Source organism: Hylobates moloch, unplaced genomic scaffold, assembly GCF_009828535.3.
Source record: "Hylobates moloch isolate HMO894 unplaced genomic scaffold, HMol_V3 SCAFFOLD_8, whole genome shotgun sequence".
In the NCBI taxonomy this organism is placed as follows: domain Eukaryota; kingdom Metazoa; phylum Chordata; class Mammalia; order Primates; family Hylobatidae; genus Hylobates; species Hylobates moloch.
Window position 1 is genome coordinate 103899802 of NW_026652283.1, and position 21389 is coordinate 103921190.

Below are 21389 nucleotides of genomic sequence, written 5' to 3' on the forward strand. Positions count from 1 at the left end.
GGATTACAGGCGTGTGCCACTGTGCCCAGCCCATTTTTTAATGTTTTAAGGCAGGGTCTGCAAATTTTGTAAATGGTCAGATAGGAAATACTTTAGGCTTTGTGCGCTGTCTGGTCTCTGTCACAGTCACTCAACTCTACCCCCATGGGGGAAGGCAGTCACAGACAAAATGTAAATGTATAGGTGTGACACATTCCAAGAAAGCTTTATTTACAAAATCCAGATTTGGTGCAGTTTTCAGCCCGGCTTTATGATAAAGGAAATAAATACTATTCTTCCTAACAGTGACTGTACATGTTACTATAAAATTCATGCATTTCCTCACTTCTAGGGTAAAGACAGAGGATGACAGCCATATGTCACAGAGACGTGGGCAATATTTTAAAGATACTAACACTACAGTGTGTTGTAAGGGCCACGCATTTTCTTCATAACCTCATGTATACATTTTTATTAGTTAGGAAGGTCAATATGTCCGCCATAAATACATTTTAAAATTCCTTCCCACATATTCTGTCTATTGGGATTATTTATCATGCTTTGTTCCCTGGCGTAGAGCCAGGGAGAATATGGGAGTTTTAATACCTTTAATCCATTACATGGATTTTTTAGAGCTCCATAAGACAAAATGAAATGCACTCTCATGGTCATATATGCAATAAACCTGGTATGTCACTTAATATTTCATGTCCCATTTAATATTTCAGTTGTAACTGTTCCCAGCTTTCAACGTCCAAAATGACACAATTCCAGCCATCTTTTCGCTCCAATTTCTTTTTTGTTTTTGTTTAGAGAACTCCTGACAATTTATAAATAATAACTCTCACTGTGGACTTTGAGGGGCAATTATTATTGCTCTCTGATATTCTTTATTTATTTTTTTTTTTGAGAAGGAGTCTCACTCTGTCGCCCAGGCTGGAGTGCAGTAGCGCGACCTTGGCTCACTGCAACCCCTGCCTCCTGGGCTCAAGCAATTCTCCTGCCTCAGCCTCTTGAGTAGCTGGGACTAAAGGCATGCCCCCACCATGCCAGGTTAATTTTTTGTATTTTTAGTACAGACAGGGTTTCACCATGTTGGCCAGGCTGGTCTCGAACTCCTGACCTCAAGTGATCCACCTGTCTCTGCCTTCCTAAGTGTTGGGATTACAGGCATGGGCCACGCGTCTGGACTGCTCTTTGATATTCTGAAGAAGTATGAAATAACTGTCTACTGACATATGCCATCCAGTTTATGGCAACGCGGTGAACTGGTCATGTTTATTTTAATTAGGCCATGTTAACCTTGTTTTGAAAAGGAGGTGTTTGGTCGGGCGGGGTGGCTCATGCCTGTAATCCTAGCGCTTTGGGAGGCTGAGACGGGCAGATTGCCTGAGCTCAGGAGTTCAAGACCAGCCTGGGCAACACAGTGAAATCCCGTCTCTACTAAAATACAAAAAATTAGCCAGGTGTAGTCGTGCGCACCTGCAATCCCAGCTACTCAGGAGGATGAGACAGGAGAAATCACTTGAACCCGGGAGGCGGAGGTTGCACTGAGCTGAGATCGTGCCACCACACTCCAGCCTGGGCGACAGAGCAAGATTCTGTCTCCAAAAAAAAAGAAAAAAGAAAAGAGGTGTTCGTTCATTTCTCCAGCTAACTGATATGGTAATACTGGTTTCTAAAGATGGTCTGCTCAATACACCTCACCTCCTGTAACGCAATGGGTCTTTTTTTCTCAAATTGCTTGTAAAACTGACTCACACATCCACCGGAGCCCAAATGTGAACACCACCTGCCTATCACCTGCACACACCCTCTTTTATTTTGAGATGCAGATGTCTGCTTATAAGGCTGTTGTATTTTTACTTGTTCCTACAGGAGATACATTGAATCTTCCTCCCCATACTGGACACTGCAATTCAAAATAATAGCAAAAGACCTGCAGGTAATAGGCCATAATACTCACTTGATACCCACTAAAGGAGGGTTTAGATCACTTGTTCTCTGTTACCTTTCATGAAACATCTGTTTCATATGAGCCACTTGAAAGTGTATACATCTGTAAATAATAAGCCTGATGTGTATATAATTTAATGAATTAGGACATAAAAAGGAATTGAACAGTAGGGGCACAGCAATTAGAAGAACTGCCCATTTTGTTAAAAATGTATTATTTCCAGCTTTCACTTGTTAACCCTTTTATTATTCTGTGGGTTCTGAGGCTTCTAATCTTCCCCATCCCTCTTCCCTGCAAAGAAAATAGAAATTTATATAGTTGGCAAAGAAAAGGAACCCTACATTATACAAAGCCAAGTTGGGAACTTTGGACTCGCTTTCTCCTACTCAGGAGATTCAAGGTAGGTATTTGAACCTCTCAGTGCCTAGGAATCTGCATCTGCAAAGTGGGGATAACAGTGCCTTTTTCTTCAGGCTGCTCTGAAGACTAGATGACATGGTTCATTTTAAGCACCTGACATATAATAAGCACTTAATAAATATTAATTATGATAGTGATTGTTTTACTTTAATAAAAATCAATCGCAACTTTAAATCATGGGGGTGGGGAAGCAAACCGCAGTTCAAAAGTTTCTCTTGAGAGTTGTTTTAGCTATTTATTTATTTTATTATTATTATTACTTTTTGAGACAGAGTCTTGCTCTGCTGTCTAGGCTGGAGTACAGTGGTGCTATCTCGGCTCACTGCAACATCCACCTCCTGGGTTCAAGTGATTCTCCCACCTCAGCCTCCCGAGTAGCTGGGATTACAGGCACCCACCACCATGCCCAGCTAATTTTTGTATTTTAGTAGAGATAGGGTTTCACCATGTTGGCCAGGCTGGTCTCGAACTCCTGAGCTCAGGTGACCTGCCCACCTTAGCCTCCCAAAGTGCTGGGATTACAGGCATGAGCCACCGCACCCACTCCTTTAGCTTTATTATTTTATTTTATATATATATATATATATATATATATTTTAGATGGACTTTCTCTGTCGCCCAGGCTAGAGAGCGATGGTGCAATCTCGGCTCACTGCAACCTCTGCCTCCCGGGTTTTAAGTGATTCTCCTGCCTCAGCCTCCTGAGTAGCTGAGATTACAGGCGCGCTGTAGCTTTATTTTTATTTACTTTCTTCACACCATTTCTAGGGATAGGCCAAAAAAAAGGGGTTGGGGCGGGGGCAAGAGGGAGCAATAATGTCCTGGTTAACAGGAAGTACCATCAGAAAATCTATTTCTGTGACATCAAAGTAAGTGCCAGAAGCCCAGGGAAATATTCCACTCTCATGTTTTCGGGCCAGTTTGCCAGCAAATGCACTTATAAGGGCTTACTGACCTTGCTATCCCAGCCAAACTGAACCTCCCAAGATTTTGACAGCCCCCATCAAGTTTACTAGAGGTGTTTTGAATAACCAAAAAATATTAGCTCACTTGAGATGTTCTCAATTTCATTTTCACTGAACTACACTCAGCATATTTCTGAGCACCTACTGCATGCCGTGCTCTGGGTTATGAGCAGGGAACACACGTGAACAGGAGAAGGCATCCGGGGGAGAGCTCGTGGTATTTCCTAGAAGGCAAACTGAGGCTTCCATAGAATATGGCCAGTTCCTCTCTGCCTCCCTGAAGTTTGTTGAAATGTTCAAGCTGAGTTGAAAGCTTGAAAATGTTGGAAGATACTCTGCCCGTCTCAAAACCAAGCAGGTGTGGAGCACGGGAATAGACATCGTTATGTCTCCATGATTTGATTGCTACGGGGAATGTAATTCCCGCCCACTGAGATTCTGCAAAAATCTTAGTTTAGCTGTGCAAACTAAATGTTAGCAAAACAAGTGCTAAATATTTGCCAGGCCCCAGGAAAAATAGTTCCACCCAGAAGGAAAAGGAGTTAAACAATGACTGAAATCACCACCATACAGCATTCTGTTTACATTTTCCTGCAGTCTATTTATCTGCTACATAAAGGGATAATTAGAGCTTGTTAATAGCCATAGGAGAGAAGAGTAAAGGCTGAAGGGAAAAAGGAAATAAACAAAGAGAATGAACAAGGATTGAAAGAATAATAATAGCTGAAGTATGTAGAAGTGAATTGTCTAATACAGTAGCCACTAGCCATGTGTGGCTATTGAAAGTTAAATTAATTAAAATAAAATAAAATTGGCCAGGTGTGGTGGCTCACGCCTGTAATCCCAGCACTATGGGAGATCGAGGTGGGTGGATCATGAGGTCAGGAGTTTCAGACAAGCCTGACCAACATGATGAAACCCCGTCTCTACTAAAAACACAAAAATTAGCTGGGCATGGTGGTGTGCACCTGTAATCCCAGCTGCTCAGGAGGCTGAAGCAGGAGAATCGCTTGAACCCGGGAGGCAGAGGTTGCAGTGAGCCAAGATTGCGCCACTCCAACCTAGGCAACAGAGTGAGACGTCGTCTCAAAAATAAATAAATAAATAAATAAAAATAAAATTAAAAAGTCACTTCCTCAGCTGTATTAACTGCATTTCAAATGCCAACAGCCACAAACGGCTAGCGACTACGATATTAGACAATGTAGAATTATAGATCCTTTCCATCATTGGAAACTTCATTGTAGGAAGTTCTACTGAAGGGCACTGATATCGAGTATATTAAAGGGTTGCTTATTAGAACATACATGTGGGTTCAACCATAGTTTACTGAGGATCATAGACCAAGTACTATATTAGCACTGGGAAAACAGAGGTAAAAAGCACAATACCTGACCTCAGAGACTTCTCAGTTTAGTGAGGAGACCCAGTCAACAAAACAAAACAAACATAGGCAAAAGGGGAAAAGGGTGAGAACACAGAAAAGAAACCTGGTAATTTTAATGGTAGCTATGGTAGTAGGTATCCAGGTGTTGGCAGTAAAGCTGTTGTAACTTGTCTGCATTAAAAAAAATTCATAAAATATTGGGGAATTGGGTCTGCAGGTGGGGCTCTCTGACGCCAGCACCGCCTCTAGCTCGCCGAGCTCTGGGCGAAGGAGAAGGGGGAAAGTAAGGAGGTGTCCATACCACGGTTCTTACAGCGCACGCTACTCGAAAATCCACTTGTAGAAAAGCACCCGGAAAGAAACTGGCCACAAAAGCCATTCGCGACAGTGCGCCCTCTACTGGAGGGGTGGAGAAACCTCATTGTTACAGGCCTGGGACTCGGGGACTCCATGAAATTAGGCCTTATATGAAGTCCACTTAACCGATTGGCAAACTTCCCTTCCAGTATCTGGTGCGAGAAATTGCTCAGGACTTTAAAACAGATCTGAGCTTCCAGAGCACAGCTACTGGTGCTTTGCAGGAGCCAAGTGAGGCCTACCTGGTTGGCCTTTTTGAAGGCACCAACCTGTGTGTTATCCATATCAAAAGTGTAACAATTATGCCAGAAGACATCAGCACGCTGCATATGTAGAGAACGTGCTTAGGAGTCCACTATGATGGGAAACATTTCATTCTCAAAAAAAGGTAGTTCTAAATATTAGGTATTTTTCTCCAATGCAGCCAAAAGGTACCTAGGTATATGATTGCAAGTGGAAAAATAGAGGACAGAAATTAGGTATTGGCAGTTTTTCCATTTTCATTTGTGTGTGAATTTTTAATATAAATGTGGGGATGTAAAGTATTAATGCAAATCAAAATGTTTCACTGAACAAGTTTCAGTGGTTCAACTTTATAATAATTATAAATAATTCTGTTAAATTTTTATGGACAATGCTAGCATTTGGATTTTTTTTTTTTTTTTTTTTGAGACGGAGTCTCTCTCTTTCGCCCAGGCCGGACTGCAGTGGCGCTATCTCAGCTCACTGCAAACTCTGCCTGCCGGGTTCAAGCCATTCTCCTGCCTCAGCCTCTTGAGTAGCTGAGACTACAGGCACCCACCACCGCGCCCAGCTAATTTTTTGTATTTTTAGTAGAGACGGGGGTTTCACCATATTGGCCAGTCTGGTCTCGAACTCCTGACCTTGTGATCCACCTGCCTGGGCCTCCCAAAGTGCTGGCATTACAGGTGTGAGCCACTGCGCCTGGCCTGGATTTTTTTTTAAATAAATTTCTTTCTTTTTTTTTTTTTTTTTTCGATAGGATCTCACTCTGTTGCCTAGGCTGGAGTGCAGTGGTGCAATCCTGGCTCACTGTAGCCTCAACATTCCCGGGCTCAGATTATCCTCCCACCCCAGGCTCCCAAGTAGCTAGGACTACAGGTGTGTGCCACCATCGCCAGATAATTCTTTCTGTAGAGACAGGGTTCTGCCATGTTGCCTAGGCTGGTCTCAAGTGCCTAGGCTGTAGCGATCTGACTGCCTCGGCCTCCTAAAGTGCTAGAATTTCAGGTATGAGCCGCCACGCAAGCCTAAAACAAGTTTCTTATTGACAACTATGTATATATGTAAAAACAATCTATTTACTGAACATCATGTGTCAGATACACTGTGTTATTTAAGGCTTTAAGACTGATCTTAAGCTTTCAAGGTAGGTATTATGGATTTATTTTAAAGATTAAAAAAAAAACAAACAAAAAAAACCTGAAGCAACCTGGAGCTCAAGCTTCCACAGCAGGTGCAGTGCACGAATAACGTCCGCCCAACTTCACAGTATCACACTGCAGGGTACCATGCTGTATTTCACTGCATCACATGTTAGCGTCTTACAGATTTAGATCTGCTTCCACTTAGAACCCACTACACGACTTCTAGCAAGTCACTTCAATTTGTCCACCTGTCTCTATTTCCTCAAAATATATAATTCAGCAACAATTAGATTTTAAACAAAAGAAACAAACAGGTAGAACATGGTCTATGAAAATTCAAAATACAGAATATATTTCATTTAAGACATATTTGAGCAGGGCACAGTGGCTCACACCTGTAATTCCAGCAGTTTGAGATGCCAAGGCAAGCAGATTGCTTGGGCCCAGGAATTTAAGACCAGCCTGGGCAACATGGTAAAACCCCGTCTCTCCAAAAACCTAGCCAGGTGTGATGGCACACACCTGTAGTCTCAGCTATGTGGGAGGCTGAGGCGGGAGGATCACTTCAGCCCAGCAGGTTGAGGCTGCAGTGAGCTGAGATCATACCACTGCACTCCAGCCTGGGCAACAGAGCGAGACCCTGTCTCAAAAAAATAAAAAATAAGACATATTTGAAGTCACTGAAATAAGAGCATTATCTGAGAGGCCAATGAGATGCACTATGATTCATGTAAGTTTCACTAAATGGTAATGGTTAACTTAGGTTTGGGATCCTCTATACACAATAGATACTTAAAATATGTAGCAAATAAACATTAATTCAACTTTACTATCAGAAAGTTTTCTTTCTTCCTCTTTTGTCTTTTACTTTTTTACTTTAGGTAATGGAAGACAAAACAGCTCCACTTAATGAAGAGACACCGTCTAGCACAAACACTTAGCACCCATCTTTAGATGAGGATTACCAGTAAACTAGAGTAACATGAAAAGCCCAGTTTCCCATCTCTCATCTTCTTGTGACTCTTCAGTAAATACCAGACTAATCCTGCTCCGAACCCCCTGAGCTACAGCGGTGACTAGGCCAGCGCAGACTTCAACAGCAAACAGGATGTAAAAACAAAAGGGCAAAAGAGTAAAATAGCCTCATAGTTTGGGCAGAGTTTCCTCCACAATGTAAAAGGCTGGTTTATAGTAGAGAAAATAATGTAATCAGAGGAAGCTATGCAAGTTACAGTTCTTTACCTCTCTTTTTCCTACCTTTCCCCTAAACCAAAACACTCGATGGTGTTTTATTCTTGGGATTATTAGAGCATGAAACATTTTTCAGGAATTCTTCACTCAGCTGACAGGATGACAACTCCTGAAGCTGAGGACCCCCAAGTGAGTAACAGCACATGGAGCCTAGAGAAAAGCCTTTCATGGGACTTGAAACCACACTCTGCCCCTTACAATCCGTGTTATTCACCTTCCCTGAGCTTCCATTTCCTCATCTGTAAAATGAAGATGATATCTCACTTATAGGGTTGTGAGGATTACCTGAAAATGATATATGTTGTTAGAGTAGCATTTCATTAAATATTGAACCAGCCAAAAAACTAAAAGCCCCACAACTGTTCTTCAACTTAATCATTTTCAGAAGACAATACTTTCTTTCTTCTTATAGCGCATATATGCTACGAATGTTATGGTGGACATTCTTTGCCTTTCTCTCCCAAACTGAAAGGTAGTTACTGAATCTGGGCTGGCCCTGTGTCTGCTTCACCAGTAGAATATAGTGAAAGTGACTGTATACCACTCTCTGGGTCTAGGCTTTAAGAGGACTGGGAGCCTCTGCTGCCTCCTTCCTGGAAGGCTCACTCTCAAAACGCTCTCTCTCGGAATACTGCTGCCATGCTGTGACATGCACAAGTCACAAGCAGATCCCATAGAGCTCTTACCGACAACCAACATCCACTGCCAGCCATGAGAGTGAGACTTTTTAGATTTCCAGCTCAATTTAGCCCTGGATGATTCAGCCCCAGCTGACAGCATGTGGGAAAGAGGGTCTGCCCAGAGGAGCCCAGCCCATCCACAGAATAATGTCATAATAAATTGTTAGACCAGGAAGTTTTGGGATGGTTTGTTACACAGGAATAAGTCACAGAAATCATAGAGAAATAAGTGATTTTTAAAAATCCAATAGAATCAAACCCATCCCCAAAGAACACGATTACTTAACAAGCTCCAGAAACATCCATATGAAAGTCTTCAAGAAGCTAGTTTGGAAGGTGTGCACTTATTCCGCTGTTTAAGATAGGTTTAGAACTCCTTTGTGAACTACTTTTAGAGATGATCTATGAGGCCTACACACAGAAAAACTTCACGCCCGCTCCACTGTGACAAAAATGTATAATCCACTTGATCACTCACCATATAAACCAGCTGTGGTTCTTGGCAGTTCTTAGTTCTTTCCATTATCAATCTCAGGTTCAAAGACATGAGGAGATTTTTGGGTTTGTTATAAGGGGGTTATGTGACAATGACTTGTGTACACAAATTCTTCCCATTATATCAGGAGTTCAGAGGGAGAAGGGACAGTGTCTGATTCATGTTGGTGTCCCCCACAGATCATATCAAGGAGCCTGGCACATGGCAGACACCCAAGAGCCATTTGTTGAATGGCACATTGCAAAAACTAATCCATCAATGAGCAATAAAAACGTACTGTGCCACGACAGCATCTTTGGGCTAAGTGTATTGTGACAACTTTGAAGGTGACAATGCTCACTTGTAAAAGTCAATCATTTGCAAGAAATCTGGGGATCTGGTAAATGGATGCCCCTGAATCAGGCCACAGTGCTACCTGACAAACAGAAAGGACTGCCACCTAGGTTATGAGCTATAGACCGAGGGATCATTTCACCAAAGAAAACAGATACCTAATTTAGATATGACCAAAAAAAAAAAAAAGTTTGCTATTAGCAAAGGCATGTAAGCTACAGGTGTCATGCCAAAATCAGGGCAGAAGGCCGACCTGGTGACTTCCATATGTTTTCAAGACAAGAAGAGAATCTTAATTTACATGATCTCTACTCCTTCTACAGATTCTGCAATGTAGACACTATTATCCCCATTTCATAGCTGTAGAAACCGATCCTGTGTCAAGGCAGGCTACTTGCATTATCTTGGACCATCAGGCCATGATGGGGAAGCAGACGTGGAGAGATGCATGGAAGGGTAATTCTGAGAGGACTAGGGAGAAGCAGCAGTAAAACTCTTGGAAAGGGAGAACTTTTCACAGCCTCTGCTGAGTGCAAGAAAATTATTATACCCCCATTCTCTAGAAAGCCTTTGAGGTACAGGTGATAGGATAAGCTCTGGAAGAGTATTCGCAACTTCTGCCCGAACTATAAGCCCAACATGGGTTTCTGGAAACTCTTGCCGCAGAAGTAAAGAGACGCTTTGTTCATCTGCATCCCCCAACTTTCCCTGCAAATCCAAACCTGTTCATCCTACCTCTAGTTCTTATTGTTTCCTCTGATAAGGAGGGCCCCAGTGAACAATTAAAGCTTTCATTAAATAATCTCTAAGCACATTCATTTGATTGATTGTTATTTGATACAGCAGTTAGTTTCAGTGGGGCAGTTAATATTGATCACATAAAGTACTCCAGACAAACATGAAACAGTTCCAGAACTCCATGGATTATTACCCTTTATCTGCCAGTCATCTGGGTTACTTGTAATGGTCACGGAATTTAAAATCAATAATAACAATTAGTGTTCTGTACACCAAAACGGATGAATCATGTGAAATGGGTTTTCATATAAAATCAAAGGTAAAGCAAGCTGATAGCATGGAAAAAAAGCTCTCTGAATTTCCAGTGCACGTTTGGCAAGGCACTTTCACATGCAAATCCTCAAAATAGGCAGCAAGAGCGAAAGAAAGGTGTTCAGGAGAAGATGTGGCCATAAAAAAGCATATGAAACCCCTGACGATCTTAATACAAAAAGATGAAGCATAAAAGATAAAAGTGATCAAAATGAGTTCTAACAAATGTAGTAAAATTAATGGAACCAGTAATTTCCTTCCTTGGAGATGTGTGTCTAGCTACCTTTTTCAGCTTTCAATTTGTAGGCATTAATCGTGACTTTTTTTTGTAATAAAATGGCAACAACAGTATTTTAGTAGCTCCATGGCACCACTACTGTAATATAATGTATATATAATTAAAATGCAAAGCAACAGAGAAACGTTTCATCATTAAACTGTAACCAGCGCACTATGTGAAATCATCCATTCCAAAGACTTGTTTTTCATCAATTATTTGTTGTTTATCTGATGTAAATATAAAAAGGACTAATTAAAATATATGCCTTTTTATACAGCTTCTTGTCATTAAAGCCAATGAAAGCATTCTGAGGACCATAATGAAATAATTATGTTTGCCTTTAAGAATTCTCTTCAATAACACATGGCAGTACTGAGCTAAATTAAAACATCAGGAACTGAATTTCGCTGCCTCCATTTCCATTTTAGTTAATTAAACCCCCAAGCTTTCCAATAGACCAGACCCTAAAAAAATCTTTTGAAGCTGAAATGGCCTTCAGATCATCGGCCTTTTTATAATTACGGACTTTGATGACATGGCAAAGGTACTGTAGCCATTGAAAGCTTTAATATTTTTGAGAAGACAAATTTATTACATGAGGTCTTCATTTGCTCTGGAAATGGGAAAAAAATTGGGATGTGATCCAGATCTTCTCTCCCTGGTTAACTGATGCACTCATCTTATTTGTTCTTTTACCTGCACATTATTTTGAATTTAGCTATTTTTTTGACTTGACAAAATTTTATTCTGTGATGAATAGTAATTTATCAACAACAACATAGCAAACATTCCACTAGATATGGGTCAAATTGGGACAGTGATTCTTTGTCAAATACTAAAACTTAAAAAATAAGAAGCTATCTTTAAGACAGCAGTGGACTGAGGAGAATCTGTGAATTTTAAGAAATAAAATCCTTCCGTTTGAATTTTCTCCTCCTCCAAACCTCAAATCAGATACTTTGGAAGGCAAAGAATAAAATAAAATGAAAATAAATCTGAGTTTAAGAGAAAGGGAAGAAGGAAAAAGGCGAGAAAAACTGATAAGTGGTTTCAGGGCTGGTAGCAAATGAAATGGCTTTAGCACTGTTGTCATCTGATGCAGATGGGGGTGGGAACTTTGTACTTTCAAAAGTAAATACAAGGCCAGGCTCGGTGGCTCATGCCTGTAATCCCAGCACTTTGGGAGGCCGAGGTGGGCAGATCACGAGGTCAGGAGACCGAGACCATCCTGGCCAACATAGTGAAACCCCATCTCTACTAAAAATACAAAAATTAGCCAGGTGTGGTGGCATGCACCTGTAGTCCCAGCTACTCAGGAGGCTGAGGCAGGAGAATCACTTGAATCCGGCAGGCGGAGGTTGCAGTGAGCTGAAATCAAACCACTGCACTCCAGCCTGGGCAACAGGGTGCGACTCCATCTAAAAAAAAAAAAAAAAAGGAAAAAAATTAGGAGTACCAAGGTTTAACTCTGACAACGTGAGTTCCCTCACGTTTTGTTCTATATGGAGAGTTGGCGAGGTTTGTGAGTGGATGATATTTGGTGATTGCTAGATAGACTGTCTAATAAGACATCAGCAGTGAATTGTTGACAGCTGGGAAACAAATATCTATTCTATGACAATGTAAAATTACAATTATAATCTCAGAATCCACTTTTATTAAACTACTTACTTCCTCCCAATTTTTCTTTGTTCTCTTCAAAGAAATCTGCTTTTGGAAATCAGGGACATCATCACCCACTATCACCCCTGTAAAAATCAGCTTTCTTCTTTCTCCCTCCCCTGAGCTGGTTCAGTTCTTCAGCTGCTGGAGGAGGCCTAGAAACTCCTGGAATCCCTGAGCCCTGACTAGAGGAAATGCTTGGCCAGGTTGAGTCGCCTTGCTGACGTCAGTTCCTGTTATCCTCGCCTTATCGCGCAGGGGGCAGAGAGTCTTATCTTACTAAATGGTCCCCTTGTAGCTCCCCCACCCTACAAGGCCAGAGAAAGAGCAAGTCAGCAGTTCCATTGCCTGTTTGAATTCCCATCTAAGCAGCTCTGAAAGCTCAAGACAAAATGCCAGTAGACTTAAGCTCTCCTGCTTCCTAGGTAGAGAGAACGTTTGCAACTTTATTTTTCATTCATTTAAAGGGGTTTGGGGAGTGGGATGGGACAGAGATCATGCTTTTTAATGATGGGGTAAGGAAGCTGGGAATGAAAAGAGGAGAATTCAGGGCAACATATTGACTGATGAGGTTGTGTTATTAGATCTTACAGATCGGGCAGGTTATCTCATCTCCTATTTAACAAGAGGTACTTAGGCCAAGCCACTTACAAGCAGGATACTGATAAATCTGAAACCTGAGTTAACTCTACTCTTCTCCCTCCATCACCCCAGCTCCAACTTTTTAAGAGGAAGCTGGCAAGGGCTGATACAGATTTGTTCATAACAATTTAACTTAATTCTACTCCCTCCTCCCCACCCTGTCCACGCACACACAGGTGCTAGAGTGAGAACCACAGTCCAGTCCACTTTGCAAGGAATGCCTTCTATTCACAGATCTATAGTTTGCTACAAAAGGAATTCATGCCCGTAAGAATGACCCAGAAACACAAGGCGATCTTAAGACATAATGAAAAAATTAAGCTGTGAGAGCTGTACTTATATTGACTATAGAATCTAAACAAAGACTTTCTGTGCCACTCCTGGGTTCAAGGGGCAGCCTAGGAGATGTTGTAATATTAAATATCTGGCATATTTCAATGATTTTTGTGGGAACCATGCAGGATATTTGAAAGTGGGTTATTCTAGAAAATCAGAGATATATGATTGTCATAACTACCCTGTAATTTGAAAGGCAAGATTCTATCTACATTAATATCTTTGGAAAGGTTTTCAGCCAAGATTTTTCTGATTAACCTTCATCAAAAACTCCCATTTCTGAAATAATCTATTTAATTGATAGTTAACTGAATTTATATTAGAACATTTAAAGTATAAAAATGTCATTTAAGGATAAATTTATGGCACTTACACATAACTCAAACTCTACAGAAGATTCTAAGATGTTCTAAAATGAACATTGCATTTATTGTTAAAATCCTGTGCGACTTGAAAAGAGTTTTGTATTTTGCATCTTGGTTTTTACATCTCCATCTTCTGCCCAAAGAGTAACTTAAAATTCTCAGCTTTTTCTAAATTATTGATTTAAAAAATTATAAATTCCTTGAGAGTAGAATTTATAATCTTTGTTATTTATCATGTATTTCCCTTCTCAGATAGAGTTTAATGATATTTGTGGAATGTGTAAAGGAGAAAACAGGTTTTCTTTCTTTTTCAGCCACCTCAGGGCTTAACATATGTTGAAGGTAAATTATAAGCATCTGATATCCAGAAGAACTTTTTTTTATGCTTATGCTTTAGAGAAAAGTGCATGACAATACCTTCGGTTGTATATATCAGCGCCAGGCTTCTAGAAATGAGAAGGAAACTTCTGATTCAGGTCAGCTAGCCTATCAGAAATAGCCATTCTGGTCATTTATCTATTAAGGAAAAAAGACCTGATTCAATGCAAGGGCTTTACATTATTGGCTGGCAAATCAAATTCTAACTAGAGCTTCCAAATCAATTCCATAGCTTAAGTTTAGGCAAACAGATGTCTACCTTTCTACTGTTTTGTTTTTTGAATCCATCCTTTTCTGGCAATAAAATTTAAATGCATGCTTTTTCTTTTCTAAGTTGCACATCAAAACTCACTCCCTTGTCAAATGTACCAATTTATCTAATATTCACAATATGATTTCTTTTTTTCTACAAGGAAGGAAAACTTTGGGAATCTTTCACTTGTTTTCGAACAACCCACAACCCTGCCTGCACTCTCTTTGCAATTTAAGGAAAAGTCCCTCTTTTTCTCTTGTTTCTGATGGTATTAGTTACCACCGTCATGTGTCCGAGAAAGCAGAAAATTATGTCCTACTTTAGAAAAACAATTGGGCCTTTTCACTGAAATATTTATTCAAAACCCCATTCAATTCATACGGTGGCTGTCAGTCTTTATTTAGTCTTTCTTTCAGAGGGTATCTTTGATTTTGCCACTTTGACCCCAATTTATATCTCACTAGGAGAGGATTTAGATACTGTTTAATACTTAAAATTTGGGTCCCAGGGCTTTGAAAAGAGGCCTTTTCTCATTCCCTAATCAAACATCACTACTGTTTGTTTCAAAAACAATTTCTTCTCATTAATGGGCAAAGTACTGTTTCAAAAAGAAAATATTTTTTTCTTTTTCCTTTTGATGTGTTGAGTAGGGAGAAAAGACAGGGAAAAAGGCCAAGAAGTTGTCACACTCATTATTTCACCAAAGCAACTATATTTAGACCACAAAATATTAAGATTTATCCTATGCCCACTAAGCAATTAATGTTGAAAACATCTGGAGCCGCCTAAAACCAAGATAATCCTGGAGGCATCTGAACAGAAATTTAGTGACTCCTATACCTTCCAGGGGCAGTCGTCAATCGTAGTATTTAGACCACATTCCCTTAGTAGTCCCCTAATCCTGACTTTGAATGCTTATAACAAGCAATTCACAGACACTACTACAAATGGCAGCTGGCTGGCATATCATTTTTCTGCCTTTAAAATTAAAAAGAAAATAACGGGAATATTTTATCACCTTTCAAAGTGAGCTTGTGGCGGTGTGCTCCATGTTCAAAGGTCTTACTTTATTTACTATGCATACACACACACACCATAAAAAAAGTCTCAAAGCAGAAAATAGTTTTGGTTGGAATTTAGTACTTTTTCTTTTTTGCCCACTGTTTCCTCTGTGTTAAAAGCAAAAACAGATCTGCTTCTCGTCAAAATAGCCATTAAGTATAATGGAAAATGTTGTGGTTATGTTCTTACTAACACAAACGTAGCCCTAATATGCTTTTATTTCAAAAGCCCTAACTAGCTATACCACCCTGAACCAAAAACTGTGTGGCACAAGACATTTGTTAGAATCTTTAAAAAAAAAAAAAAGTTTTAGTTTTATTTATGCTAAAAAAAAAAATCATTGGAACAACTGACCATCATAAAGTGGTTTATGGAGGGTAAAGCAACTCTGCAAGGGCACAAGCAATATTTACATTTTATTCATTTAACCTAAAGTTGGGGTATGGGATTCAAACTCTTGTGAAACTGACCACAGTAAGAACTAATTGCCCCGCTTACAAAAATAAGACACTGGAATTTCTGAAATCCCTTTGTCAAATGCCTTTATTTACTTTGTCTAATGCAAGTTTCTTTGATTAGCTAAACTTTGCTGTTATCAACACTTCTTGCTTATCGGCTAGTTTTAGGCGAATGACACATTCACCGCTCGCTCTCCCTAGATAAAGCAAATCCCTTGTTTAACTTGTCCAAGAACAAACAAAGCCTTTCCCCCTACTCTTACAACTTAATAGGCATGTTTGGAGGGTTAATTACAAAAGGAAGAATGTCTACATGTAAAAACTCTATTAGGTCTAATAACTTTTGGCGAGGATCCTGAGCATTTTTTTTCCTTCTGTTAAAAAACATGTTTCATTACAACTTTCTCTAACAAGAAAGTTTCAGAGAGCCCCAGTTCCCTGGGATTCCGACAGAAATTGTTCATACTGTTTTAATTGCTGCAAAGAGGACAGGTCTGAAAGGTCTCTTCTTGGATTAGAAAATTATTTTGTAACCCTCAAGTTTCTTTGAGTTCTCCAGAAATAAAATAGGCACCAAAAAAGAAAAGGCATTTGGGGAGCAGCTGAAGATTAAGCCGCCTTCTGAAAACGATATTCTTTTTGCCCTGCTTATGGCTCTACAAAATGTTAAGTCAGACTGCCAGGCTGTTGGCATCAAATGGTTATTGATTTTTCAGCTACAAACCTGTTGATTTCCTGGCCCGAGAAGCAAGTCTTTATTCTTAAGAAAAAGTTTCAGAGAGGGCAATTTAAATCCTGTCATTGTCCCTTCTCCCCTTTTTCTTCTCTCTTTAGATAAGCCACCATGTTATTAGGAAAACTCAATTTCTTCCAGTTAAACTTTGACCTCTTTGAAAACAAAGATTTAAAATGTCATTTTCAGGCTAATGCTCCAATGAATTGTCAAATAAAGTACTAAAAACATTTTGATAGATAGCTGAGCCATTTATCTAAATCACTGTCAGGGCGGTGAAGCATCCTGCAGGCTCCCACTACAGCCACCCGAAGGTGGGATTTTCTGGGACTCCTGATCATTTCTCAAGCCTGCAGCCAGGCTACTGTTGACCAGATGCGTACCTCGGCACTGTGTCAGCATCAGATAACAAAATAGTCAATATTTTTTTTAAAAATTGGGAAACCCCACTTATATTTCCTTTCGTTTAACTGATGTCCACGTTCCGGGCTGAATTGCAAGATATGGAAATAATGGATGGCTCAGTCCAAGGGGTGTTCATTGCCAGTAGTTTTCTAGCAAAACAGCAACTTCTTAGACCAACAAAGTGACTCGGAAAGGTGGCAGCAGGGTCAATGCTAAGAAATATTGCCTTTCCTTAGCAAGGAAAACATTGGAAGCGGCAGCTTGAACTGGTGGTTTATGAACTTCGGGAGCAGCAGCCACCTTAATTAAACTAAATTCCTTTCAAGGAAATGTCATATTTTAATTACTTTGGACTGTTGGAATACACAAGGGGTGGGGGGACCTATACAACTAGTAGCTAATCCAAAGAACAGAAAAGTTAAATTCCACTCTGCACACATTTTAGTAAAAACTGCAAAATGTGTCAAATTGCCCTACTTGAAGAATGTTTTAAAGTCTTGCGGTCACCCTCTACTCTCCACCCCCCACATTTTTATGCATATTTTAAAAACTGTTTTCAAGAGACTATAAGGTTGGTAAGGAGAGGAGCATGGGGGCGGGAGGGGTTATTTTGGAAGAAAACATCTAACAGGAAATTTTCAGCAAAGGGAATCAATATGCATGCCAGCATATCACACCCCTTCAGCATTAAATCATTAAATCCTTTGTCTTGCTACCAATGCAGTTTATTTCCAATGTCTTTATTGCATGCAAGACAGACAATTTTTTTTTCTTGGTAGAAGAAGGGAAAAAAATAAACCTACATTGAGCAGTGTGCCGATGCTGCCATTCGGTTTGGGTCAATCCACTGAAGCATGCTTTGAGAGCTTTCTCCTGGAGCATGCAGGAAGACGGACTCGCAGTGTAGAAATCCAGGATTTGCCCAGGACTCACTGACAGAACATCCATACAGTCAAACATGATCTCCCCTGCACCGAATGTCTGCAAAAGTGCTTATCCTCTAGGTGTGGAGGCAAATGGCATAGAAAAGTCCACCCAACTCCATCAAACTCTGCCCCTTTTTTGGCACGTAGGCTGTTGGTCTTTTTCCCAGCCCCGAATCATGAATTATGACAGACAAGCCAGCTAAAAGCCTGTAATTGATCCAAATGATCATTTACCATTTTCCAGGCTTACTCGGCCAATCCAGCCGGGGCGGGGGGTTCCCAGAAAGATCCCAACTTCTCCTTCCAAGTAAATGCTTGCAAAAAGCCTTCCGAATGCGTTCCGGATCCTACCCCGACGGTGCCCAGACAAACCCTGCTCGGATCGCTCGCGTTCTCGGCATCCCAGTCCTCAAACAGCTCGCATGGGGGAATTCTGGTCCCCCCTTTGGCAAAGAATAGACCCTCCTGCCTCTGAACAGCTCACTTCCTACTACTTCTGTCACACAGAATGAAAGATTGAATTGCCTAATATATGCGAGTGAACTTTCGGTGAACCCTACCCGGGCTGCTAACCTTCAAATGACCCAACTAGTCTGACATCACCAACTCCCAGGATTCTCACAGAGCTTAAAAACTCCCAGCAGCCCTGCAAAAGCAGACAGCCAGAGAGGCAGGCAGCGAGCGCATAAGCCAGCGCTTTCTTTCCTATTTCTCACCTTAAAAACAATACAAGAAGTGCTTTTAAAACGAGCAGGGGAGGAGCCGGGACGCTGCTCCTGGCTCACGTTGAGCACCAACTTCTCTCCCTTTACTCCTTTTTATTTGCGGCGGCTTAGCTTGGAAAACAGTGCTCCCCCCCGCGCCCGCTTGCCTCCCGCCCACCGTCTCGCCCCTCAGCCCACCCTTTAAATTCCTCTGTGCGCCTTTCTGTCTGTTAAATTCCTTATAACTTATGTATTTTTCCACTCCAGAAAAAGCACATGCAAGCCCTAAACTGTAGAACAGAGAATGGCTACCCCTTGGGAAAGGCTTGGGTTGGGAAACTTTCCATTCCACAGTCTTTTTCTCTTTCTCCCTCTTGCAAGCCCCTGGCTGAAGTGACTGCATTCGTTTGCTCTGCAATCCAGCTTTCGAGATTCATTTACTTTGAAAAATCCTCTCCAGGTTCTGTGCAGCATATAGAGTAGTCAAGAATTAGTTACCCCTGTCCCAAACACACAGCCACACAGAAAATGAGATTTTAGATCTGGACGTGGAAAAACAATACAGTGGTCAAGAGCATGGATTGGGGAATCAAAGTGAACTAGATTCCAATTCCAGGTCTGCCACTTACCAGCTGTGTGTTCTGGGATAAGTATTTAACTTCTTCGGGCTTCAGTTTCCTCATCTGTAAAATGGGCATATAATACTACCCACCTTGGTGGTAACTGGGAGGACAGAAATAACACTTGTATGGTGCTGGGTAAATATCATGGAACAAATGTTAGCTGTGACTCATCCTCATATTGTTCAAATGGGGAAACAACAGCCTGGGGAGATGAGACCTACCCAAGGTCACACAGCTGAGAGCTGTGACTAGAACCCAGCTCCCTAGGATCAAAGTCCAATGTGAAAGTTACTTGCCTGTTCCCACATCCTTGCACCCCAAATAGCCATGTTGGTTGCCTCTCTCATCATACACCTACACACGTCCCACCACATAATTAAACGCATATTTTGTAAACTGGTTTAAGTGTGACAGTTTTATATTTTGAAGGATCAGTTTTCTCTTATACCAGCCCCTGCCCAATCCTTTTATTAAAATACAGTAATTTTAAGGGAAAATAATTTTTTAGATCTCTCACACTGACCCATCCTACAGGAAGAAGTGTCTTTCCAGCCAGTCCTAAAACACTGAGAAGGATGGACGCAATATTTACAAATAAACCCAGCCGGATGGAGAGCTTTAAAAGGGAGAGCCAATCTACCCTGTAGCCATTTTGCACAACTTGTTTAAAGGATGCAACATACATCAAAGAAAGGAAACTCTGGGGAGGGATTAAAACACCCTCTCTTCTCCACCGCCTCTCTAGCATTTACTTGTAATTCTCCCACAAAACAGGGCCGGCAAGAGGATAGGCAGGGAGGGAGAGTCTCCTTGCCCAACCCAGGGAAGAGCACTGCTCCAGTCTCCTTTTTGTGGATAGTGTTGGAATGTGCATTGGCATCCGGGCCTTTTAAAAGCCTGTCAGGGGGCACCCCACCCCATGCTGAAACATTGCCCTGTCTAGTGGAGTTGCTAAGTGGCACTTGTGGTGTAACATGAAAAGTATGCATCGCACACACTTACCAAGTCAAAGATCCTTTTATGAAGGTAGATTAAAACAATTTTCAGCCCAGCAAGCTCAGTTCTTGCTATTGAAAAGTTCGGAGCAATAAAGGGGTGAGATTTTTGCTGAATCTGTGTTTGTTATTTTTTTTCCCCTCTCTTCTCTCTTTTATATGGTCATCATTTTGTAACAGAGACTTATTAAAAGAAACCCTTTAACTACAAAGAAAACACACATTTTAAGCAAGGGAACACAGAGGAATTTACAAAACATTTAACACGCTGTCATTAAGGTAGTCGTAAAGATACACAAAGCACTACATTATGTGCCAATTTCTACTTGGTCCATGAGGATTATGGCTCCAAACGCTTATTTAAGGTCCTTAGAGTTCCTTGGAAACTGAGTTCATTTTTACCAGATAATGGAGGTGGATGAAAAGTTGTTAGACAAGAGAAGAGGAAACAGCTATATTGAAAGTACAGCAGGAGAAACTTAAGTTAGAGATGAGAAACATGGCATCACTGACAGGTATGTGTGTACAGGGATCTGTTATCCAGGGGAGGCTGCTGCACATTCTTGTTTAACATCTTTTCAAAGAGTAGAGATACACTGGTCCCAGGGAAGTGAAGATGCGGATGGGTGTCCTTAAAATTCTGTTCATTCTTATTTCTTAAGCTATGGAATCAGCCTCATCAAGCGAGACCACTGCTTCCAAATTTCTTAACTCTATACTGTATCATTGCACAAAAATAACAACATGAGTGTGTCTCTGTGTGTGGTAAAGGTTGGGCGACCCGATGTTTTCTTTCTTTGTGCAAGAAAATGTAAAATATATAATTACCTTGAAGTTCTCGACTGAGAAATGAACTTGGGACTTGAAATGAATAATCAGTATTTAAATCCCCGTGAATGGAATAGTATGGGTTTCTTATAATGTGACAATATTCACTAGTCAATTAATCATTCCTCATCATGAATTAATTATGCTGATAGCAATAATTAGAGCTATTACTTAATCCAAGTATTAATTTATGAAACAGACCCATGATTTAGCCACATGCTAATTATTTCTTCATCAGTAAATGCTTACAGTTCTTGAAAACTTTATTCTGCCTCTAAATTCTTCATTTTAAGTAAAATGAAGGAAAGATATAAAAATAAGCCACAGTTCTTTAAATACATATCCATGTACTATAAAGATTAATGAGTTGGGTAGAAAGTGAAAAATAGACCGATTTACCCATAATGAAATGTAAACTACTGACATCCATTTTAAACATTAGCCACAGGGTTGGAAGAAACTTTCCCAAATATCTT

The 21389-nt window shown here is 40.6% G+C and overlaps 1 protein-coding gene across 5 annotated transcripts in view; it reads right to left on the minus strand.

Moving 5' to 3' along the window:
• RARB (retinoic acid receptor beta) overlaps nt 1–21389 on the minus strand; it is a 776321-nt gene that overhangs the window by 149839 nt on the left and 605093 nt on the right. The window contains exon 1 of one of the 5 annotated variants that reach the window (XM_032162280.2): nt 17641–18266. The exons of 3 other annotated variants lie outside the window; for them this stretch is intronic. In XM_032162280.2, the coding sequence (XP_032018171.1) occupies nt 17641–17797 (157 nt within the window). In that variant the 5' untranslated portion in view covers nt 17798–18266. Of the gene's footprint in view, nt 1–12214; nt 12350–17640; nt 18267–21389 lie in introns of those variants that run through there. One more of the 5 variants, XM_058441892.1, reaches the window with a different exon arrangement.